General features: G+C 43.6%; 1 protein-coding gene across 1 annotated transcript in view; it reads right to left on the bottom strand.

Moving 5' to 3' along the window:
• PPM1H (protein phosphatase, Mg2+/Mn2+ dependent 1H) overlaps window positions 1–25,841 on the bottom strand; it is a 146,504-nt gene that overhangs the window by 17,666 nt on the left and 102,997 nt on the right. The window contains exons 5-8 of the mRNA XM_052789619.1: window positions 25,372–25,456; window positions 16,733–16,851; window positions 3,299–3,362; window positions 1,484–1,591 (exon numbers count right to left, since the gene is read on the bottom strand). Of these exons, the coding sequence (XP_052645579.1) occupies window positions 1,484–1,591; window positions 3,299–3,362; window positions 16,733–16,851; window positions 25,372–25,456 (376 nt within the window). The remainder of the gene's footprint in view (window positions 1–1,483; window positions 1,592–3,298; window positions 3,363–16,732; window positions 16,852–25,371; window positions 25,457–25,841) is intronic.

Below are 25,841 nucleotides of genomic sequence, written 5' to 3'. Positions count from 1 at the left end.
AATCAGAAAAGCCCATGAGAAGCTTTGGTTTATACACACAGACAAATACTGCAGCAGCAATTGGCAGAGATGATACTGCTGAGATGCTGTGCTGCAGCCATTACATACCCCAGAAACGCTGGGTCTCAGCATGCCAGAAAGAAAAATAAATAGGTAGAATTGCATCATTTTGCTGGCACTAAACAAATCCATCACGGTGATGAGGGCAGAGCGGCTGCCTGCCCGGCTGAGGAGAAAAAGGAACACGTCCCAGGTGAGGGCTACCACACGTTAAAATCGGGGAGAGGGAAGGTACTGGATTGACGGCAAGGAAACATGAAGAGGGGGCTGCCTGTAGATCTCCCCCTTTTCTTCAGGGCCACAAACTCTCAGCACTTTTTTAATTTTTATTTTTAAAGTCTCCAAGATGATCTAAGCAAGGTTAATTTAATAATTTGGTTGCTTCCTAGCAGTATTATGTCATTTGTGTATTTTCATTCTCTCACACTGCTATAGCAAGCAATAAACTCAAGGTCAAATAATGGGTATGGTTAAAACCCTAGCAAGCCAGTTGACAGTGGACGGCTCTCAGCATTTGGGCCATGGAAGCAAAGCCTCCTCTTTTTGTGCTGTCATCAGATGGTTTGCCCTTGCTTAATATTTTATGAAAAATATGTGTCATCTGTTCCTTGATGTAGGAACAGGAATGCAGTTACAGAGGAAAAAAGAGTGAGGTTTGCATGTTTCTTGTTAACAAATAGATTCAGATCCCTTTGGAAGGCTTGATATCCTTCACTGCAAGGTCTCTGGTGGTCAAAAACTGGAACTGTTTGTGGCGAGGAAATTCAAAATGATGGAGGCATTTAAAACTACCCCTAACACAAAAACTGCATAATCCCCTCATTATGCCATCATTTGGGAATGCACACTGCCATTCCTGCCATTATTTGGTGTTTGCACAAAACCATCATAAAGAATTAAGAACTGGAGGTGAAGGGGCAGACAGATGGAAGCACAAAGCACTCTTCCAATTGCTCTTGGCATTTTCCTGCTTACGAGTTGATCTGGTATCCTCTGTGTAATGCAGGATACTACGCTACTGTGGAAAACATCCAGTGCTCCCTTCTGGAGAACACAGCTTTACATCAGCTTCTGTGAAGGCAGCATGATCTAGGCCTCAAGGGGAGCTGGAGCACATGAAGGTGGGGAGAGATGGGTGTCTCACACTGAATGGCAAGGCTATGGGATAACCGTAGACCAGGGAGTGAGAAGGCATCAATGCTCTGCCAGGGATGTGGAGCAACCAGAGCCAGGGCACGCAGCTGGGGAACTTATAATGTTCCTACTATGCGAATGTTACGCACACGCTGCACCTTTGGGAAGGGCTGCATTTTACCTGGATTGGACCACAATCAGAATGGACAAATTGGGAAGAACAAATAAGCACACTAGGCATATTTGTTTCTCTGCCACAAATCAGATAATTGAACCTTGGCTGTTTTACCTCAGGAGATGAGGACAGGAAAGGTTTTATGTATATATTGGAGTCGTGCACTTTCAGGTCATGGTCTCCCAGTCCTCGGGTCACTCCAATTGTTGCCATAACCCGAGCCTAGAAATAAAGAAAAGCAATGGGATCAAATCTTGTCACATGCACTGTGTCAACAGGGAAAGAGATAACGTTCTACTCCGTAACTGCTACAGTTAGGGATGAATTCCCTTTTCTCTCCCAGAAACTCTAGATTTAACACAGCTAATCAACTTCAAAGCTTTTCACACTCATTTCATCTCCATTTCCCTCATTATGCCAAGCTTTGTATTCATCCACATCCCAGTCTGCATACACCCATCTTAGACTGTGACCATCTGTAAAGGACTGGGACTATGGAAACCTAACCCAGTTGCCTCACTGTCCCACACCAGTCTATGAGACCATTCCTTCAGCAAATTATACGGTTAGTAAACAGGTTTTATAAAAAGGATGAGGAGCCTAATTACTCACCTAAGAAACCTGTGGCCTCCTCCTACTGATATATTGCTGTATATCCCCTCCACCAAGTACCAAAGGCCACCTTAAATTGCTGAACACACAGGTGACAGTGGCACTGACTGCCGTGCTCTGCTCTGTGCAGAGCTAGTCTAGGGCAGGTCTGCTGTTACCTCAGGTCTACCACTTCATCCCCCAAGCACCTTCCTCCGTGACATGAGCTGTCTCCCAAGAGGTGCTGGGCTCTTCTTCATTAACGCTTCTCCAAAGATTGACCAGGCAGACAGCCTCACGGGGAACCTCGCTCTCTGTTGTCTGCGTATCGTTTCCCCCAAACTCTAGTTTAGCCGCAGCAGCTTCTGAACAAGAGAGCTCACAGCATCAATAACAGCGAGCAACTGACTCAAAATTATTTTGCCTCACTAACTCTTGGCTCCACAAGGCAATAAGAAAGTAAATTAAAATGATGTGCATGAAACATTTTGCAAATAATTATAAACCTAACCAAATTCAGAGATAAGCTGCAGGTCTGAACCTTCAAAACTTGGACTAATTTTGAAGACCATGTATTTTTGCATTGAGATAAGAACCTAATGCAGCAGGGGAGCACTATTTAGAAACACAGCGAGCATACCAATATCGGCAAACTGACACCACTGCGTCCTTATATTGATCCTATTGCTGCATCCAGCTAAGCTTGCTGGGATTAGCACTAATGATCTCGCTGTTCTTAATCACAGAGCTGGAAACAAAGTACACCCAAACGGAACGGTTCATTTCTGCTTTTCAAGAAAAACTATCAGCATTCACACATCAGAAAAGTTCAACAGTGAGTTCACGTACACTAGCTGAAGAAGATAGGGTTAAGGGGTGTTACACTTACCAAATCTTGCCCTGATCCCTCCCCTTCCTAAAATAGAGTTTTGCATCTCAGAGCACTATTAAATATCCTCCTGCTTTGTTTTCAGCAAACATGAGGTATTTTGCTATCTTCATCCAGCCCAGTTACATTTCACAATGAAACCAGGAACATTTTAAGTCAATGATTTAAGACAGTCTCACTGTAGCCTACTTACAATGAAAGAAAAACAAAAGCAAACTGAACAGCAAATGACTATGTTTGATATAAAAATGCTTTTTAGTATGTTGAGCTCACCCGCCACCCCCAGACATGAGACTGATTTGTGACAGAACCAAGATATTCTTTCAAGCTGTCAAAACGATAAAATAAAGATACTGAGTGGAAAACACTGGACTGCCACAGGCTAAACCGAGTGGTAAACAGCACAGAATTCCTTCTTCCTTTGGTCTGAGGAAAGCAAACATGCCCACCTTCTTGCCTTCTCCGTATATAAGGGGAAACTTCAAGTCATCTTCCTCAATGGTTTTGTATGCCCTGTGGGGGGAGGACAAACAACATTTATAAAGCTTGCACTGAATTAGTGACCCAGTGCTCTGAAACAAGCAGCTGTGATTTAATAAATAGATAAATAAAAATCATTATTTTTCCTAGGGACTCCATCTTTGAACAAAGATGTAAATTTTTCTGTGGAAAGAATATCCCTAAAGAATTATCCATTTCACCAAAAGGAAAAGCGAACATGAGGAAATATGTAACATGCCAAGCTGCTCCTATTGCTTGCAAGGAAAAAGAGGTGGACTGGAATAACATCCTAACCAGGTAAGATATCGTTGGCTATGGCAGCAGCTATAGTGTAATACAGTGTCATAAAAAAAAAAAAACAAAAACAAACAACCCCCCCCCAACCCCCCAAGAAGCTAACCAATGACTAGATTCATGCTGTTAACATGAAATGGTGGGCAACGACAGGTTGTGTACACAGTCAAAGTGTGAAACAGCTCTCTGATCCTGTTCTCACCTTTCAGGACCGCTTAAACCAAGACAAGCTTTACGTGCTGAAGAGTCTTAGAAAGATATTTAGTGCTCACTTGACCTTGACTGCAACAGTCAAGGTTGTCAGAGATTTCATGTTTCACAGCAGCCTTCCCATGGCCAAGAGACAAGAGTAGTAAATGCTCATGCTCTGATTCTCTTTACTGCAAGCCTGCGTACTCTACCTTTTACACATCCAGCTATTGACACTGATGAGGTGAGAAGGTGAGCAATTTTGCCAAGGAGAAATTTAAAAAAAAGAAAAAAAAAATAGACAGCTGTCATTCTCATAAGCCGTAGAGTCCTGTGGCTTGTGTAACACATGCTTGAGCCGAGCTGCTGGGGAGCCTCTTTGGTTAATGTACATCGCCCCAGAGGGACATGCTTTCCTTCATACCACAAAATCATCCCTCCCCAGCCTTTCTCTGCATGTTGTCCTTCCCTCCCGGCCCACCCCTGCCCACAGCCCTTGGGGTGATACCAAAATCATCCCCTGAGCGCTCGAGTCAGCACTCCCCACCAAAGAGGAAGGGAGAAGTGGGAGGAGAGAAGGCACTGCGGCCGGTCCCCTGCAGCCACCGCCAACCCCTGCTGCACAGCTGTCCAGCCGGGCTGGCTGCTTGAGCCCTGCGGAGTCGCATTCAATCAGGTTTAAGCAATGTTAAGGCTGTGACACAAACGAGCAGGAAATTAAAAATTAAGGGTGAAATCCTATATAGTAATCGAACTGCCCCCTGCTTCACCAAAATATGGCATAGACCTGAGATGAATAAATGGTGCTGTGTTACACAGCTATATATGCTGCATCACCTAGGCAAGCCTCAGACTTAAAGGGAATAGCATAGACATTTAAGCCCCACCTTTACATTTCCCAGTTATCACAGGTAGGGCCCATATTAGGGTTTGGGGATGAGGGGAGGGGGGAGAAAAAAGGAAAAGCAACCAAAATGCATAGAAGAAACAGTAGTGGAGGACTCCGCTCCTGTACTACAAAACATTACTATGTGTGAAATCCCAAAATGGAACCAGGTGAGGTTTGCAAAACTCAGTGGGTGGTTCATGGGAGACCACATAGTGAAGAACATCTTGGGTGTATAACCATGATACTTGGGCATCTCTATAAGAGACAATACAGTGAAGGCATTTAAATTGCATTTTGTACTGGGGAGGGCAAATGGATTAGCTCTTAAACCAAACAAAAAGGCAGAAATCATTACGAGTAGCCAGCATGATAATAATTTCCCAATGTTTAAAACCTGGAATTGCATTTTGTTGAGAAGGATGAGTCAGTCATGGACTTTGCTCTTGTTCCTTCCTTTTTTTCCAACAGGGAATAGATAACATCTGCCTCACTCACCAACTTGGATATCCTGGTTTGAATGTGGAGGAAGAATTTTACCCTCCCTAACTGCTCATGAACACGTCCCAAAGCTTCCAGCTGGACCTACAGTGCTGGGAGCCCTGGCAAAACCTCCTCGAGGAGGAGTCTGATCTCTTTCCTATTCCTTGCATAGAGCCAGTTGTGCTCTGACATCAAGAAAAAGGCTATCACCTGAGTCCATGTTGGCCATCAGAGTCAAATGACTAATCAAACCATAAGCCCGACAAGACAACCATTCCTACTGGAGTTTCAAGTTGTTGTACATATTTGTTGCAAATGGTAAACACGACTAAGTTGATGTGACTTAACTATTTGCTACCCCCTTTTCAAAGGAAAAACCAAACCCATTCTTTACCCACAAACTGTATTATCTGCAAGATAACTACAAATACTTAAGACCGAAGCCCTCACTTTACACTGTCCTGTAAGTAGCCGAAAACAGGGACCAAGTTTTCTTCCCTGTCTCCCCTCCTTCCTTATATTCTCCTGCATAGCAACTCACACTGACTGCGCTTTAGGAAGAAGGAAAAAAAGAAGGGGCGAAAAAGGCATCATTTAGGCTGGTGTTCTTCAAAAGAATGGTCCTTATTGCCGAGACCAGCATCTTTTATGGAACCACCATAAGGACCTTCGTCTGTAGGGTCTTCAACTGTGACACAATGGTGTAAGGATGCTGGAAGAGGCCATGTTGCAAGGGCTGAAGCTAACTTGTTTCATCAGCAGATCAGAAAGGGCAGCTGGCTAGCCTATGACCTCCGGCAGCTATGCAGCTAAGTGAGGGAGGCCCAGAGGGCTACAGTGATTTGTTTTGTGGTTTCTCACAGCAAATCACCTCTTGGGCTCAGAACTTGGGTGTCAAGACTCATCTCAAACACACTTTTTCTGTTGATGTTGCTATTGCCTGAAAAATTACCACTGCTTGAAAAACAATGCTCAGAACTGCAACCACAGCAGTGGAGCTGGCACAGACACACGGAAAAGCAACCTGAGACACTCTAGAAAAGTACCTATGTCCTGCACTACTAGCGAAACAGAATTAATAATATATGAACGTGTGGTTTGCTGCAAGAGAAGGATGAAGGACGGCTTTTCAGCTAGCAGCTCAGCAACTGCACTGGGGAGAAGGAAGGAAGGAAGTTATGAAGTTCATTTTGATTTATGCCCTGTGAAATCTCCTGTACTTTGTACATGTGTTTATTTCACACAGGCTACAGCCTTCTGGACTATTTCACTTGATTTTATGTAATAAAGTTGCATTTATACCTTTGTGTGCTGTATATAAAGATGTAATATGGCAGGAGGTATATTAAACACAGAGATAGAGAGAACCTGAGGGGGTTGTTTGGCTTTTTTGGTGCCAACACAGCCTTTCTCAGCCACCTACGTAATTCAGCCTAGCTCACTGTTTTAACAAACACAAACACAGGGTTGCAACCCTCTACTCTCCCCATCTTCCTTGTCCACATCCCAGGAGGTCTCAGTGGCCGCCAGGGCATGACAAGACAGGTTATAAAGACAAGGCTATGCTACTGCTTGCTGCTCTGAATGAGCCTAAAACCTGTCAAGTGCTTCTGCCATGTAAACCTCAATTTTTCCAAATGGAAAAACAGGAGGGCGGAGGAGGGAGTAGAAAAGGAGAGCTTGTGCCCAGCTAGATCTAGGTGCATTTTTTTCAGTTAACTTCGTTTCTTCTTTTCATTTCAAAAGAATTATGAAATGCTACTGCTGTCCAAAAATACTGAACTAGGGCTTGACATATGTACCACCCACAAAGTTACATTTGGATTCAGGATCAACATTTTGGAAAACCAGGCCAAATTGCACTGGGAGCCAAAAGAGATGTCAGAACAAAAGAAGTAGGACTGACATGATGTTACTCATATGCTAACTGGAATCTGCTCTAAATCTGCTCTAAATACATGGCGAAAAAATAACCAGAAGCTGCTAAATGCACAAGACAATCTATGGAAGAAGTTTCCTACAGTGCTCAGGTCATTGGCAGTGCTTTAGGTACTCTTTAAATAAAAGATTATCAAAGTTACCTGCATATTGCTGGGTCAGAACTTGAAAAACTAGTCAGCTCCCAAATACAGATTTCAGAGCCAAAATCCTAGATAATTTCTTACATGTGTTATGCATTCTCCTGCCATATAATTTGTTCTTAAAATGGGCCTTTGGAAAGCACACACAAATTCATGTAAGAGTAGAAGTTGTTGATGACCAAAACCAAAATCCACATTATATTTTCTTTTACAGCAAACTGTGTAAGGTTACTGGTCATGAAAAGTATTGTGTTGGCATCTTCAGGCACAACAGATGGTGGTGAAAATACAGTCTACCCTGACCTGGAAGGCTCAGTCCTGTGAACGACAGGGGAATCCAGACTCTGTGCTCTGCTTTTCCACAGCACTTGGCTTTAGAAAGTTTGTCTGTATTTCACATCTCTGCTAGTGACACCTAATAGTAAACTGAGAATTAAACCTAAGGAAGAGCAAAAAAAAAAAATTGTCATCAAAGGGCTTTAGCTTGAAGCATAGAGCAAAACCCACTTGTGGCAAGCAAGCAAGAAAAAGCACTATGGCTTCAGAAAAGTCCTAGTTCATACGGAGTACAAGGATGAAGGCTCTCTTTTGAGACAGGTTCGTGGATTCGGTGTATTTCTAGCACTGCTTTGCTACCACTCTGTAAAAAAAAAAACCCCAAACCCAGAACCATCCCCAAACACCCTCCACCTCCCCCCCCCCCCCCCCCCCCAATAAAACTACCCCAGCTAACCAACCAAACTCCCTTCCCCCAAGCTCAACTTTCTCTGGTCATACCAATAGAAAACCAGATTTTAATCTCTGAGCAACCCAAAACTTGAAAGAACTGGTTTTTTTTTCTCCTCCCACACAAGGAATCAGTGGATTGGAGCTCACCCTTTGGATAACAGAGCTTAAATCACCAACGCAAAAGGAACTGTTTATCTGTACTGTCTGTTGTACTACAGGCATCAAACAAGTATAAGTGCATGCTTACTACCAAGAAAAGATGTGTAGCGCAGGTTAGGCACAGAGCCACTGAAAATTATGCAATTTATGTCTCGATCCAGCCATAATTTTTTAAAAATGTCCTTACACATATGTGCTTGTGCAGAGTCAAGATCTCTAAATCCAGACAGCTCTGTCTGATACTAAGTACCCTCTGGGTAGGTTAGCTTTAATGTTTCAGTGTCTCTGTATCTTTCCCCTATTACTCATCTGATATATACTTTAATGAGGCAAAACTATAATAAACAAAGATAATAAAAGCACACAAACTATAGTAATGTTTGTTAAGAGAAAAGATGATGGCGAACCCAAATCAGTTAAAGATGACCGATGAATGTGCACATATGCACAAAACAGTTTTTAGGGAAAGATCTATTCTAAACCAAGATACTCTCATAGGGTTTCTTTCAGGTAAAGAGGAAAACATAAAAGTTTTAAAACATGCGGCTTTCCCAGAAAATTCAGAAATCCCTTCTTCTGAACCTGAAACTGTATAATGCTTCATTTTGCAAATCCCAGTTCTATCTACCCATCTACAAATTAAATAAAAAAAATAATAAAATCAAAGTATCTCAGCATGATTTGTACACACATATGATCTCTGCCTTAGTCAAATCTGACTGGTACATGAGCTCTGGACCTCCAGAGAGCCTTTGCTGTCATGTACAGTCCTAAGACAGAGTCTGGACTTTGGAGAGGATGTATGCCCTGGCACCACATACTCCTGTGGAAGTAATTCCTAAGGAAAGCAAACTGTTCATCTTGGCCAGCCCATTTTAAAGATTCAAGCACCAGCATCTTCTCTCAGGCACTTCCTGGAGTGTGGCAGATTTTTTAGTCCATTCACCTCTAATGAAGCATTAAAAGAAAGTGGTGGAAGAAAAGTCAGGGAGAGGGTGGCCAAGGATCTAGAGAGGTCCTTGCCCCAAATAAAGGACAAATCAGGAAAAAAATTAACTGAGGGTATTTATAAGCACTCTCCCTTGCTGCTTTTGTTCTCAGGAGGCTGAGAGGGACAGAGCAAGTGTACTGTGAGCGCTTTCATTCACTGTTTGTGACCAACTGAGCTTCCACTACCGAGTGACAGAAACTGTGCACAGATACTGCAGCTGCACATCAAGTGGATCCGTGTTCTGCAACAGTCTCACCAGGCCAAGTCTTTTTTTTTTTTTCCCAGTGAATTTGCTGTCTTGAGCACTCCTTAAAAATTTACTTCATCTCTTCTACTTTTAAAAGACAAACAGGAAGGTTTGTCAGCAATTTTCTCTGGAGATAGAGTGGTAAGGGAAGTGGGCTGTTAACACCCTACGGGCTTAATGCACTGTGATGGACAGAAGAACCGTTTGTAAATTCACAATTTGCTGTACTTGTTAAAAGGATGTGGTGAGGCATGGGAGAAAGACTGCATGTTAACCTCGCAGTGCTTGCTCCACACTTGCTAGCTGGGATCATCTGGAAGGAAAGGAGATTGCTGTTAAGGAGGAATCATGAAGCAAACTTCTGGGAAAGGTTGCTGTAGTGTAGGGAGGAGGCAGTGAGACACAGCAAGCAGGGACCTCACCATCCCACAGCAGTGCTGGAAACTCCTCCGAGGAGCAAGGGGCCTCCTCTCAGCCAGGAGCAGAGCCATAAGTCAATCCTGGGTGGCAATGGAAAGAAAGAGGATTTCCTAGGGGCCCAGCCAAGCTTATGTCAAATTTGTGTAGCTGGGGAAGCCAGAGAAAGCAGGAGCAGGGGAAGAGACTTCACCTTACCAAGAGGAAGAGTTGTTTTTGCTTGGGTTTTCAGATTGAAGATTACCTCATTTCATTTTAGTTTCTTTCTGATGAAACACACTGGGAGCCTTTTGTTTGCCATTGCACATGCAGCACCTGATCTTGTGCCAAGGCAAAGCCCAAGCGGAGGTGCACAGCCATGCAGGGACAGGCCTTAGGCGCACTGCTTCCAGAAAGAGATGCTCCTGCAGGACATGACTCAGACCAACCTCACTCTTCTTGTGCTCACTTGGCCCCAGAGAGGCCATTTACAAAGGGCTTTACCCCAGACTTAAGTTTTCTCTTTTGTTGCAGCACTATTACGTTCCTGTTTCTGCTTTCTCCTGCCCTGAAGACACTGGCTCAGCTCCTGTGGCATGTGTGCACTTGGGGAAAACAGAGCCATTTGTCACTTTCAGGAGACGTGCTGTACACAGCAGGTCAGCTCTCACCTCCCGCTGCTCCTGCAGCAAGGGCTGCAAATCTTGAAAAGATGCATAACATGCACATTGCAAACAGCCATTCATCATTGCAGAGCTGTGCCCCAGACACCCAGGCACAACCCAGCAAGCTGCTCTGGTTGCGTGCACTTGAAGAGGCACGTCCCGTCCCGCTCCCAGCTACCTCACAATGAGAGACAAGAGCAACGACATAAAAAGCAAGGCAAGTGGCCGTGGATTACGGTTTCTGCTGCAAAAATGATATCCTACCTCTCCCTCCTCCAGAAAGGCCCAGTGCTACAAAGGTGGCCCATAATCATTAAATTATGAAAATGTAAGTTGCTGGGAGGAAATTAATACCAGGCATGATTGGGAAAAAGGCTGCTTTCTTGTGAATTAATTATGAAATTAAAATTTGATCTCTCCCTGGTGATTGTACAAAGGATACGGCTGAGGTCTTGAACACAACAATACAGCCAGGATTTCAACAGAAGAAGCACAGAAGGTTTCACTAGACAAAAAAAGCTCAATTAAAAGAGGTGGGGGGCGGGGGGGGGAAGAGAAAGGATGACTTTTTGTAAATTACATGAATTTGGCTAAAAGGCGCAATCGAGCAGGTTACGGCACAGGGTTTGCAGACTTCCAATTACTTTTTACAAGTTGGAATCAAGCTGTTAGGAAACGCAGCTTATCTGAATAAGACTAATAATGCTAAGCTAATTAGACCCACAGGCATTAGCCAGCAGATAAATTCAGGCTGAAAAGAGGGACACTGTCACTTTAAATACTGCCTTGGGATCAGTGGAAAAGCTAATGAGGAATGTCAGTTGGGGCTGTTTTATTAGGTGGTTCTCCAGAGAATATAGCCCGAGGTTTCTGCAGCAGGGCTTCTGTGCTTGATTCAATAAATCAATTTATATTAAAGGGGGGCGCAGCGTGGGCACCTCCTCCATAAAGCATTTCTGTGGCATTTCTCAATCTGCTCCGGCACTCCTCGGGCAGGCTACCTGAACACGCTGTCAAAGGACATCGAGCCCAGCAATAAAGAATAAGATAGCGGCTGCATTGGCAATATTTGTTCAAATCAGCTTGCGCATTACCAAGCAAAACATGTACGTTGGCTCTCACTGGGGTATTCTGGATCCCCAATAAGTGATTAATGAGAGCCTGGTTTTTGTGAGCCAGAGTCTGAACCGCAGACGGCAAGGCGAGCTGCACAATGAAAGCAAAAGGCATCCATCCCAAAAGAAATAAAATGGCTTGAAAAGTGAAGTTGCTTTTTTAATCAGATCCTTAGAGGCTGAAAGACATTCCCTGTTGGAAAGAAAAGGGTGAGCGCAGAGCAGGCTGGCGGCTTTCCAGGCAGTGCACAATATTGACTCTAGAATAAAATGGGTTTTGCTTAGTGCTCGCCCCAGGGCACCAGCCTCCCTGCTTTGGAATAAATCACGCGGGCGGGCAATTCCCTGGTATGGGCTGGCCCTCAGGTGGCTAACCGTGTGCCACAGCACTACCTGGCCAGACACATGGACGCGGAGCTGGCGAGGGCTCCGCTGCCGCCGCGTGTATGGCACGCTCAGAGGCAGTGCCCAGTTCCCCCACTCGCTGCTGCCTTGGGCTTCAGCCCATGACGTGTGGTGGGTACTACACCAGCTTGGACCATTTCTGACGGGTCAGAAATGCAGCTCAACCCTGCGCACTCCGGGAGGCCAAAGGAAGCTGCCGACAAACCAGGTCAAAAAATGGACTTGTTATCTAGGGCTCTTTTGCCACCCTAAAATCAAGTCAAAAAGCTAAAGCTCTGATTGGGAAACAAGCCTTGAAAGAATTCCACTTCAATGTGAGCAGCAGAAAGGCCACTGTCTGCGTTCCAAGGAGGAGCAAAAAATCAACTTTGAAACCACAAAAGCTGATGCCTTGTGGTAGTGCAGTAGAAAATAGAAAAGTTGGTAGTGCGTTCTGGATGCCTTTGGTTGAGTGCAGCACTGTACGGCTCCTGCAGCCCCGCAGGAGGCTGAGAGGGGAACCCTGGAAGGAGCCATTGGGCCAGTGAGGGACACAGAAAACCAGGTTTTGGGAAGGTGTCTTATAGTCAAAGCAAAGTAGCTCAGAATTGTTCACATTGGATTTACCCACAAGTAAAGAAAACCTGACCAACCATGTCTTAACTTTTAAATAAAAGGCGGAGACAGAGAATACTAATTCTTTGCAGTCCTTTAAAGGAGCAGTTATCATCAGGCCTGCTTCCCCCCCATATTCCTAAGTCAGGCTACCTGCACCCCTTTTTAGCGCTGGCAGCACTTTGCTTACGTGGCCACCGAGTCGTACCCGATGCTTCTGTTGCCAGGACTTGTCAAAGCCACGAGAACTACCCTCTCACCAATACATGTTTAACCTCTGCAAGCCATGGGCCTGAGAACCCCAGCCCAGAGACCCAGCTGTGAAAGACTGTCAGTAACACAGATGTCTGCCAGCAAATTATGGCTCGAGACAGCTTGGAGGCTTTTTCAGCAGGAGACACAGCTCTTAAGATGCCTTGCCAGCTACAGTACGTGTTTTGCAATGGTTGCTCAACCACAACGTGTGTGGGGCAAGGGTGCAGGAGGGGCGGCTCACAGTCAGCTCCCACCTAAATGGGATTTATTTTAGATACATTTAATACAGTGGATTTCTCATCCCAACTGCCACTGCAGAGAAAGGAGAGAGCGTGGGAGAGCCAGAGGGAGAAGGGAAAGGCTGGTCTCAAAGCAGTTACATGCAGCCTGGACTAGTGATGCGGTACACATTGCTGGATCAGTGGTTGTCCTAATGCTGTGGGGAAACTTGGCAGCTCTGCTACCACTGTGGGCTGTTGAGACAAAGCCAGTGTGGAAACTTCACATTAAAAAGAAAAAAAAAGAAAGAAAGAAAGAAAGAAAGAAAGAAAAAGCAAAAAGCAAAAAAAAGGCCAAATGCATTATGACAGACCCAAAGACAATAACCTTTTGTAATCCAAACAAGCTGGGCAAGCCAAGCCATTGTTGAGAATCTGAAAAGCTCCAGAGCACAGGAGAAGAGTAAAAATGAAGGGGGGGGGGGGGGGGGGGGAAGTCATACAGCTTCTAATAGAAAACACAGAAAGTGTCCTGAATTTTAACATAAACCAGAGGAAACATCAGAGCAGAGAGAGTTTTACACCCTCTCACTAAACGATTCAGTAATTAAGTGTAACAGTGGCTGTTTCTTCCTAACACCACCTGTACCTCTCTACATGTATGTGCAAATGTCAACACACAGTGAAGTCGCTGACCAAAAAAGGTTCAGACAATTGATCTTCTGCATTTTAAGTGATAAAAGCTTGGCAGTGTTTTAGCGTATCAAGCTCTGGCTGGCCAAAGCTCCATCTGACGTCCTCTAGAAAAGGAATATATATGCTAATTTATTCTCCATGATAGATATTGTCCTTAGAAACAAATGCAGAACAGACATGTCCTTGGCCTCTGTGTCCTGATGCATCAGTTAAATCTAGGAATTAGTAAGGGAAGAAAATAGAAGCAAAACACTTGAAGTGGAAAATGACCACTGTGAAACACCAGCCACTTCAAAGCATCACCTCTGAGGGCGCACCAAGCTGGAAATCTAATGTCTTGTCCACAATCTCAACCATTAAAATTGACCCAGACTTTTGGATAAATAGAAACAGATTGCTTCTCCTCTGCTTAGGAGACCACTGCACACAATTTGATGGAAAACAAGACTCCTTTGGGCAAACACCCTGCAAAAAGAAATTGATCCTTATTTAGAAGGGCTCTGATTTTGATAGAGCAATTCCCTCACCATTTTACTGTCCTGAGGCCAATAAACTAAGAGGTAACTCAGGCACTAGCTGTGGAATATGGAGCAGCTAAAAGATTCTGATTCTTTTATTCAGGACAAAAACGTAGTCCCCAATTTCCACTTCCAGCGAGAAGTCAAAAGGAACAGCAGGGAGAGGTAGCCTCATCACAATCTCCACATGTTTTTGCTTGGCACATGCCACCTCTTTCTGGGACAACACTGAGGTAAATTCAGACTTGAATTTTCAAGTCACAGTTTAAGTATTTATTCTGGAATAGCTGCTTACAGCTAGGCATATTTGTGCTAAACTGGTGGTAATTTTTGTATTGACCATATTAGAATCTGTAACTGGATCAACATGTGTCCTACACTTCAGGAAATTCAGAAAAATTAACAGAAAAATCAGCTCTCTTTTCCCCCCTGCCATATGCTATAGTTAACAGACTTCACATACCAGTACTGAAAAATAATACATTGAATCAAATCTGCCATACATTTAGACTTACCCAAGCTCTTCTACCTTACTCATTATTCTACATTTAAAATTTGTGTTCCTTCTCATTTATCTTTCTTCTAATGCCAAACAGTATTAGCTATGCAATAACCATTTTGAATAAGGTGAAGCGCTATGCACAGTTTCACAAATGAGGTACAAACCGATATACAGAATTATCTCTTTGTTTAATTTTTAACCATTCCAACCATTCCATGTATGCATCCCAATATTCTGCTGGTGATTTTGACTGGAAAAATCACAGTAAGCAGAAATTCCACTGAGCTTTTTGACATGGCTCTCAAGTTCATTTGGAACCTCTAGTGTGCACAAATAGTTATTTTTCCCCTCTTCATGCTTTACTTGGTATTTATCAACACCAAATTTGATCACTGTGATGCCCCGTTCATGTAAATCACTTAATTCTTTGCAGTTCCTCATGGCCCTTCTTGTTTATTAGGAAAAGAGCTATGGTGTCACCTGCCAGTGCTACAACTTCAACCATTTTAACCTCATTTCCTTTCCAGACCACTAGCCAACTGGAGAAATGCAAAACAACTCCCACGAACCTGGAGAAACCCTCTTTGCCTTCCAACCATGATGAAAGAATTCTGCTCTTACCCTCCTGTCAGGAGGCCCATGATACTTCTGTAGCTCTTCCCTAAAGTAGAAGATTCCCCCCCCCCCCCCCCCTTTTTTTTTTCCAATAGCATCTCACATCTTGAAAAAAAGCTTTTGGAAATCTGCATGAAGCCATTCTTTACTGATGCCTTCAGAGACATCCAGAAGTTTAATAAGAAAACTCCCTTTGCAGAAACTGGGAAAGTGTCTCATGATCTTCCAAATGTTTTGCTGTTTAAGTCCTCAGTTGATCCAATGTTCTCATTCTGTCCCTATTCTTTTGCTCATGCCTGTAGCCTTTTTAAAATGTGAAGTCATCATTCTCAGGGTGAGACTGCATATTCTACTAGCATCTGTTCAAGATGATAGACAATGATGGTTATTCCCAGATTAACATGTTCTGCACAAACACTCCAGATAATATTAAACTTAGATCATTATTCTGCCATGAAAACATCATTATATTTATGGTTTATAAAGCATGGGACAAATCAGAAGCATGTGGAGTTGTAGTTGCGTGGGAACATCCAAGCCTCCAAACCTACAAGAATTCAGGCTTTTTAACCCCCTCCATTCTTTCCTTTCCTGAAAGGAGATTTGCTAAGGATGCTAAAACACAAACAGCATGGAAGTGAAGACCATTTGCATATATGGGGCCTTTGCCTTTATAGGTCACACAAAGAGCCCACAACAGCAAGGATCAGGGCTTCTCTAAGTCAGTGGGAGTCACTTGAGAAGGAGCCTCTTGAACTGACACAAAACAATGAAGACATTTAGCCAGAGACAAAAAACTCATCGTTCTTCCTGTCTTCACTTCATTAAGTCAATGCTGTTCATTCAAGCCTTTTCATTTTAGGCTAGCTATGACTTTTATTCAGATAGGCCCATCTCTCAAACAATTCCTCAAGGGTTACCCAAATCAGGGGTCAGATGCACTGGAGTATGGGAGGCAGCTCTTCCCTTCCGCAAGCATTCCTCAGCATGCAAAGGCATGATGGCCCACTGATCCAGATTCTATAAAAAGCTACTTTCAAGATAGGAAAGTTGTTTAGCTTTCAGGAAGATCCCCTGGCACGTCTTCCCCTTCATGTGTTTGCTCCGCTTTGAGTACTCACACGTTAAAATGAACCAAGGTCCTGGCTCCAGAGGGAGTTCGACTTATTTAAAATGTTAACTTCTAAAAGAAAAATACATATGAAAGAAGGAAATACCTTTCCCTTTAGTACGCAGGCCTACACTTCCACGTTTGATGCAGTTTACACTAATCAAAAGACATGTACAAAGCAGGCATTGGCTGGGGAGAAGGCTGACCCTGTGCTGAGAAGGACACATTCTTACCAGCCAGTCATGTTGAAGTCACGGTAGAGCATCCTCTTTCCAACTTCCTTGCGCTGCACCCTCCGTGGAAACTCTAAATGTGTGAACTCATTTCCCAGCAAGTGGGGCTGCATGTAAGCCTGTGGGCAGAAACCAAGCCACAGATACTACACGAACATCATAAAACAAGACATCATCTATTTTTAACGAGGTAGCATTACCATCCCTTCCCGCTCCCTTCTCACACTCATTCCCCATCCCCCCCTCTTTTTAAACAAGGAAGATGATGAGCTCTGTTTCAGCAAACTATGTGTACATACACCAGTTCTGACACTGCCTGGTGTCCGGCAGCAGCCTTATGGGAAGCCGTCCTCTTGCCCTCAAAATCCTTCACTTCTCCCTTCTCCTCAACATTTGGGATGTCTAAAGTATGCCTCATCCACTGACCCCGAAGGAGTCTGCAGGGCTTCATAAAACAGAACACATCTCCTTTTGTAAGTCAGTGACCTGACTACAGGGAACAATCAAAGGACGAAGCCATGAAGCAAGCAGAGACTTGGAGGGGTGCGTGTGGAGTGAAGCTCAAGCTTTTTTGACTCCCAGTTCAGCTATGCCAACGACGCACACAACCTAATATTACTACCACACTTTAATTGTCACTGCCTTAAAAAAAACGTTCCCTTTTACCTGCTCAGTGTGCTGCACCCGATCACATGCGACACTGCAAATAAACACAAGTTGCAGAGCACTTTATTTTCTTGTTTTCTAAAACCTACTTCCTTCATGCAGAATAGACTTTAAGAAAAGCAGTAGCAGTTTTGTGTTGCAACCACGACTAATGTTTTTGATGGCGTTAACATTCAAATGCCGCCGCTGCTGCTGCTGCCCTTTCTGATGTGCTGCTCTGCAGATGCTGGGTGGCTTCTTTGCCAGAGCCCTGCCCAGGGCTCATGCTCTCCAGAGCCGACCGTACTCGAGAGCATCGCGAGGCTCTTTGTCCACTGCACACATTTTTGGTTTGGATTTATACACAGATCACCCAACACGATAGGTTAATCCTAAACATACTGTATTTCTTCCTTCCGAAATAAGCCTCTCATTTTTCTTTAGTATTTGCATAAATAAGCCTTTCTCCCTCCCTCCCCAAAGCTGCGTTGTGAGCAAGCTCTTCTGAAGACAGTCAAATTGGCTAGGGAACTGAAAAAAGTTGCGTTTCTTAACCTTTCTGCAGATAACTCTTTTTCCTTATCCAGCCAGTTAAGGCAATAAAGTCTGTCTTATCTCCAGCAGCAGCTGCCATCAGGGCAGACCAAATGAGCTGGCTTTAGTTTGTGGGTTTGTCATAAATCTAGCGCTCATCAAAGGTGAGCGGCAGGAAGCAGTGGAAGCCCTTATTGATCCACCTAGCAGCTATCATGCAGATAGTTCACAATAAAACATTTCCTGCATTTAAGGGCCGAGCCTGCTCCCATTCAATTTAATAGGAGTTGGATCAGGCTCAGCACATCACCGCGCTAATCTTCCATCATCTTGTCCCTGTTCCCGTCGCCAGACATCCTTCCCGAAAACACCTCGAGCTCGCCTGAAACAGGGCTGAGGGAGATTGCTGTGTGTAGCCAACAAGATTGGATTCTGCTTTCAAGAGGTGGCTTCCAAGCACGCAAGTGTGATCTTGACATTGTGATCCCTTCCTGGAACAGGAGCTCCATCAAATTCTCTCTCTGGCTACAGTTAAGGGAATTACCTTTTCTTCCTGCAGTGTACAATCAGCCAAGGTAACCTCCCCCACCCAAATATTGTTTTCAAAGACCCTCTAATTGGATCACTGTTCCTTATTACAGAAATGGTTGAGAAGCAGTAGTGACTTTTGAGAGGTCTAGCAGTATTAGTCCAGATGAGGCTTTTCACACCTCCAGAACTCTGGATTCTTTATTTAAAAGTACACATAAACTTTTTATTTTTATTTCTTTTCATTCCCATTGCAAAAAAGAGGGAACATCCCTAATGATTTATTTGATGTACTGTTACACACTGACAGCAGAGCGCTGGACTTTTTTTGGTATTTTTTTAATTCTTTCTAGTCTATGATATTGTAAACAATGAAGTCAGCCTGCTTTGAAAGTGCAATTCAGTTCACTTTTAAAAACGCACAGCCTATCTTGATTAAATCATTACAAACCACTTCTAGCTAAAGACTACTGTCGCCTGCCTACAAAACAAAAAGTCTTATTTCAAGCAAAAAAACCTCATACCTGACATCAAAATGAAGTTATTTAACCTTTAGATTATGAGATTACTTATTAGGCTGGATCATAGGTCCAGAAGAAAAAAGTTACAGGCTTTTCGCACTTTTCCCCTTGAAAACAAGAATTTCCTTTATTGAAAAGGTAAAGCGATTGGGAGAGACTGCATTTCATAAAGATTTACTCAGATGGAAAGTCTGAGGTCACAAGTGAAATAAGATTAATAAAGCTGGCAGAGTTACCAGTGGACTGCTAATGTTCAAATAAGATTTCTCTTCCACAGCCAAGCCTCAATGCTTGATTTACAGTCCAGGGATCTTAACTTGATTCTAATATTTTTGGCGTCAGTGGAACAGAGGGAAAAGAGCAATTTGGAAGCTTCTGATGCCTGTGAGCTGAATTCTTATGTGAAGAAATGGGGATTTTTGTTGGGCTGCTTTTTTTTTTTTCTGTATTTTTTACCCTTTTCTTTTTAACAGTTATTTTTGATGCTTCACTGGTAATTCTACAGAGAGAAGAATGTTCTACTACAAAACTCAGCTGCAACTTCCAGTTGGGTTTGTTGAGAACTGTTCTCCATTTACTACAAGGCAGGACTCTTGTCCCTCTCCACCCCAATCAAAATGTGCTGGGCAGAAGAATCAGAAAATATAAAAAACCCAACACTTTAAAAATCTACAGATCTTTCAAGTAGATATACAAGCGGACACCATGAAATCCCCTCAAGTGATCAAAGGAGAAAAAAAATGGTAAGTGAACTGACCAAAAGAATTTAATCTGTGACGAGGCACCATATTTTCCATTTTTTCATTTGTTTAGTCTCGATTTGCAAGAACCTCAGATCAGAAACACCATTCAAAGAACTTAAAATTTAATAAAGAGTGACTACCAAACACTTTCTATATCCTTACGAGGTAAGTTCAGACAACATTGTTATTCTGTATTATGGAACTGGAATATTTTCCATCATTTTTCTTTCAGAAGCTGTTACAGTTTTTTGGCATAAATCTGGCATAGTCTGCATCACGTGTTTTTGGTACCTTGCCATTTTATGGTGTATTTTGTGGCTAGATGTATTACATTCAACATTAGTTGTTTAAAATAGAGCCTGCTTAAGGAAATATTACTCACGTTTCTTTCAAAAGGCCATTTACTTCCTGCTGTGTTTCCTGGTGCTCAGCAAAGCAAACATGAAATTAAGATAAACCTAGACTTACACACTAGTGTGTCAGTTTATTACGTGGCAGAGAACACTCCGTGTATCTTATCATACCTCGATAAGGCCTGCTGATGCCTTTTCCAGCTCCTCCAGTACACACTGCTCTGGGACATCACCAGCACTAGCGGTTTCACTGTATTCTGTGTTATTTTCAGAACTGCTGTTTCCCCTACACCAACTATATCTTACAACTTTATCCTCTTATCATATTGTGCCATCTTCTCCCATATACTACTATATGGGACTACGGCTCACAACAGCATCCACAGCACAATGTGTCCAGAAGTTTTGCAAATTACTCAGCCATTATCATATGGACACATTTAAGCTAAACAGAGGTTAAAACTAAAGGAGGTGGTGGTATAAGGAAAGAGGGAAGTGGGAGCCAAATCCACCCCTGGATTGGTCTCTCCTCTTATGAAAGGGCAGGACCCTTTCCATAAAACCACACATCTCTTCTACCACAGAATTGTGCAACATGCCAGATGGCCAAAGCAATCCTACGCTGGGTGATGCAGGAGGCCACAAACTGTAAGAGAATTAAGACACATCTGACTTGTAATTGAAGCACTGAACTGACATTTAGGAGATCTAGGTTCATTTTCTCTTCAGGCTTGGGTTGCCCAAACATCCTTCAGCAGGTAAGTTAGTATCACTTAATCCTCACCTCAACAATGAAATAAGAATAGGTCCTCTTTGAACTCGGGCCTGTCCGGGCTCATAAACCTTTGAGTGGTGCCAAACACAAATAGCATCCACGGTTCACTGCCACTGATGGCCACCCAGTCTCTTCTGGGGCACTGCCTGGCTACACACATGTACACGGTATGCAGTAACACCACGCTGACCTCACATGACATCTTCAAAGTGCAACTTTGATAACATACAGAAATACACCCATCTGCAATACACTCATTCATCATTCATTTTAAACACGTTTTCCAAGGGAATAAGTAACAAAATCTATGCCATTTACTGTTGCAATTTAGACTATCGTGACTGAAATTAATAGTCTCCTCAGAAGATGAAAGGAAAATTGCCTTTGGCAGTTGTTGCCTGCACAACTGCTCAGTGTACCAGGGCAGTTCCCAGTCAATACTGGATTTTGTTTTGCCTCAAGATACACCAATATGGGAAGTCAGGGCTTTCCTGGGGTCGGCACTGTGTGGAGCTCTCCTGCCACAGTGCTAAAAAGAAAAGACAGACACAAAAAATTCAAAAGAAAAGGAGGCTCATGAATGCCTGCCAGTGGAAGGGAAGCAGTATGGTGCACTGAACCTCTACAGAAGCTGAAAGACCAAGGGAATACTGGTGCAAGACTTTCACACCTTAAATCTTAAGAAGTGCTCTCTGACTGAAGGATTGATTGCCTTCTGCAATATTCTTGCAAGTCCCCTGACACAGAAGTCTGCCTCTGCCATATGGGCTGCCTGAAATCTGCAGCTGTATGCTGTCCTTCCACTGCAAAAAAAGAGGGTGCAGGTAGAGACAGAGGGATGACCATGCCCAGAGCTGCTCAAAAGTCAGAATGACTGGGTAGTCAACTTGTTCTTTTGAGGTTGCCATGCCAGAGGCCTATGCCCAAGGCCATTCTTGGATACATGGCAATAAACTTGCATTAAAGTGGGAGCTGGATAGGAAAACACATTTGTTTTCCCCTGCCCAGTTACTCAACCAGTACTAGTTGAAGCACAGTTTTGTCTAAGACTAGGCTGGAGGACTTGATATAGCGATGCTCACATGACCTAAACAACTCACTATCCCGCACATGGGATAATTGCACATGGAAATTAGGCCCTAGAAAAGAGGACCTAAACCAACGTCCTGTGTGGCCAAAGCAATCAAACAGGCACTAAAGACAGAGGAAAACTCTTTCACCCTGGCTGTGCTAACAGTGTCTACTGCACAGGGAACCAACGTTGTAGCCCACAGGCTGTAAATCCATACCCTCCCTTTGCCTGTGCAGTAACTTCGCCACAGTGAACAGTATCTCTGCATTTACCAAGTAAAATATTAATGCTAAAATGATTAAGTGATTTTCTTCCTATTGTGCAGGAAGAGCAGTGGCAGTACAACATGTTTGAAACAAAGAAACTCAGCTTTAACTGCAAATAAGAAAATAAATCCAAAGTAAGTTGCAGATAAGAACAGCAGAAGAGAGATGCTGATGGTGCAATAGACTGATAGCAGAACCTGGGGACAGCCAAGGTGAGTAAGGAAAATTATTTGGGATCTAATCAGCAAGACAGATGCAACCTTTGGAGTGTAACGTTTATGCCAACCTTGTAAGAAATTTGGAGTTGTCTTTTTTATTTTTAAACACTAGAGTAAAAATGTTATTTACAGAATGTTATGTTTGAAATTATGTCTAATTTTGTTTCACGCTCTTGCTGTCTTGCATGTATTTTCTTTGAACATGATATCCATGGCCCTGGCATATTTGTTACACACAGAATTAAAATAAACAAAGGTAAAGGAATTTTCCAAAGGGAACAGCAGAAATGCTTTTCAGATCAGCTGCTGTTTTCAAAAATAAGTCAGAAAGGACATCAAAAGAGAAAAAAATCCCTTGCAGGCAATGCTTTATCTTGTATTTCCTACAGAAGTAGCAGACTCCCTAGATACTAAAGATAGCTTTTATTTTAAAGGCAAACAAATTACTTTAAAAGTAACTGAACTGTAAATATTTATTAGGCCTTTTTTCCATTTGGTTCTCTGAATAAGAATACTCCCAAAGCAGTACTTCCTCTAAAATTTTCAGCTTCAAGCCAGTGAACCTGACTAAAAATCAAACGTGACAAGTGCGGAAGCATTTACAATTTTTCTTTAAAACCTTCCACCCCTGCCTTCAACCACCGGCATTTTGCCTAGTTTCAAAAACCACAGTGCTTGGGCCAGGCTGAAGGTAAGAGACACCTTAAGACCAGGGAACACCACTAGCCTTGGCCTGTCCACCTCACGTCAGGCAAAGCTGACAGCGAGCCTGCCTTGGCTTAAGCTTAAATTTCTAAGAGGAAAAAGCAGGAGGCCAGAAGAAGCACCAAAAAAAAAAAAAAAAAAAAAAAAAAATCTCTTGGCCATGTTAGGAATGACATTTTGACAAACAGCCAACCAACTCGGTTGACCTCGGTACCGGGGAAGATTATGGAACGGTTTGTCTTGAGAGCACTCACATGGCAAGTCCAGGACAACCAGGTGATCAGGCCCAGTCACCATGGGTTCATGAAAGGCAGGTCCTGCTTGACCAACCTGATCTCCTTCTATGACCAGATGACCCACCTAGTGGATGAGGGAAAAGCTGTGGATGTTGTCTACCTGGACTTCAGAGAGGCCTTTGACACTGTCTCTCATGGCATACTCCTTGAGAAGCTGGTGGCTCATGGCTTGGACAAGTGCACTCTTTGCTGGGTGAAAAACTGGCTGGATGGACGAGCCCGGAAGGTTGTGGTGAATGGGGTGAAATCCAGTTGGCGGCGGGTCACAAGTGGTGTTCCCCAGGGCTCAGTACTGGGGCCAGTTCTGTTTAATATCTTTATCAATGGTCTGGATGAGGGGATGGAGTGCACCGTCAGCAAGTTTGCAGACCACACCAAGTTGGGAGGGAGGGTTGATCTGCTCGAGGGTAGGGAGGCTCTACAGAGAGATCTGGACAGGCTGGATCGATGGGCTGAGGCCAATTGTATGAGGTTCAACAAAGACAAGTGCTGGGTCCTGCACTTCGGTCACAGCAACCCCATGCAGCACTATGGGGGAAAAGCGGCTGGAAAGCTGCCCAGCAGAAAAGGACCTGGGGGTGCTGGTTGACGGCTGGCTGAACATGAGCCAGCAGTGTGCCCAGGTGGCCAAGAAGGCCAACGGCATCCTGGCCTGCATCAGAAATACTGTGGCCAGCAGGAACAGGGAGGTGGTTGTTCCCCTGTACTCGGCACTGGTGAGGCCGCACCTTGAGTCCTGTGTTCAGTTTTGGGCCCCTCACAACAAGAAAGACCTTGAGGTGCTGGAGCGTGTCCAGAGAAGGGCAACAAAGCTGGTGAGGGGCCTGGAGCACAAGTCTTACAAGGAGCAGCTGAGGGAGCTGGGGTTGTTTAGTCTGGAGAAAAGGAGGCTGAAGGGAGACCTTATCGCTCTCTACAACTACCTGAAGGAGGTTGTAGTGAGGTGGGTGCTGGTCTCTTCTGTCAGGTGGCTGGAGATAGGACAAGAGGAAATGGCCTCAAGCTGCGGCAAGGGAGATTTAGGTTAGATATTAGAAAAAAGTTCTTTACTGAGAGGGTTGTCAGACATTGGAATAGGCTTCCCAGGGAAGCGGTTGAGTCACCATCCCTGGAGGTATTCAAAAAGCACGTAGACGGGGTACTCCATAACATGGTTTAGTAACATGGTTTAGTAGGCATGGATGATGGTTGGACTCGATGATCCTGAAGGTCTTTTCCAACCTAAATGATTCTATGATTCTATAACTTCCACCAACTGATCTGACCATTGATGAAAAACTTAAAAAGTAACAGGATTGTATGCATGAAAAATAACACCATGTATTTTGACTCACGTTTCTTGGGCAGTTTATGAGCCAATGCAACTTGGTGTATAAAGCATCCCACATGTCCTCAGCTAGTCACCCTGTTCCAGCTTTATGGGTGCTGCTACACTAAATAAAACTAGTCTTTCTTCACCCATCCTATCCCGCAGCTACTAATGCTCACTGAGATCACCTCTAAGTTGGGTATCTTTTCCCTGCTTGAAATACTATTGGCATACTATTAGAGCAAATGAATAACACCCTGCAGTATCATTCACACGCACACAAAAAGCAGTCTGTGGTATTTTATACTGTCACACAGTAAACACTGGGATGGATTGAAATACCTCTGTGGCTTGTTAGCTCTATGTTTGAGCTCTCACTATTCAACACCAATGAGCTGCTGAAGGTCTGCCCCTAAACAAGGTACAGAAGCACAGCCATGCTAATCGATGGCCTTCATAGAAGAGATAAGACACCTTTCATTGGGATTTACACCACCAGGCTTTTCTCTGCATTTGCTGATGGCTAAAAGACATACATGGTCAGTCACTGGTGTTCAGCGCACATGTGGTCCTTCACTGAGCCACAGTAACTCAGCAGCATCTGTCTGAACCTTAGATATTACCAGGCAATGCTTGTCACCAGCAGCACCCGATTTGGTCCTCAGGTCTCTTACCAGATACTGAAGTCGCTGGCGTTCAGTCTCTGGAGTGAATTCTGAAGACATTGGAATGACTTCGCCATTTCGGATTATTATAGCCCTGTAATAGTAATAAAACATCATCAGTACAGGAAAAAAAAAAAAAAGTACCCAGAAAACCACAGGGTACAGTCACACTCTTATTCTCTTCAGAGTCACACTAAAATAAAGCCATTTCTTTTCTACTGAAGTTGTCAGCAGAACAGGATAATAATTCCTACCCTGTATCTTTTAAGCTGGATAACAAAGTATATTTGTATATGCCAAGTTCATTTCAGAGCTCACAAAAACATCCAAGCAACAAAGGCAAGAGTTACTTCAGCTGATGTCTACAGGGTATCCTTATTAACTGAAATGCAGACACCCAGAGGAGATGCTGCAGCATCACTGATTGTAGAACAACTCTTTGCAGGTTTTAATCCCAGTTGTGGCTGACACTGTCTAAG

The sequence above is a fragment of the Harpia harpyja genome, chromosome 6 (genome assembly GCF_026419915.1).
Source record: "Harpia harpyja isolate bHarHar1 chromosome 6, bHarHar1 primary haplotype, whole genome shotgun sequence".
Lineage (NCBI taxonomy): Eukaryota > Metazoa > Chordata > Aves > Accipitriformes > Accipitridae > Harpia > Harpia harpyja.
Note: the sequence above shows the minus strand (reverse complement) of the source record. Positions and strands in the feature narration are given on the sequence as shown.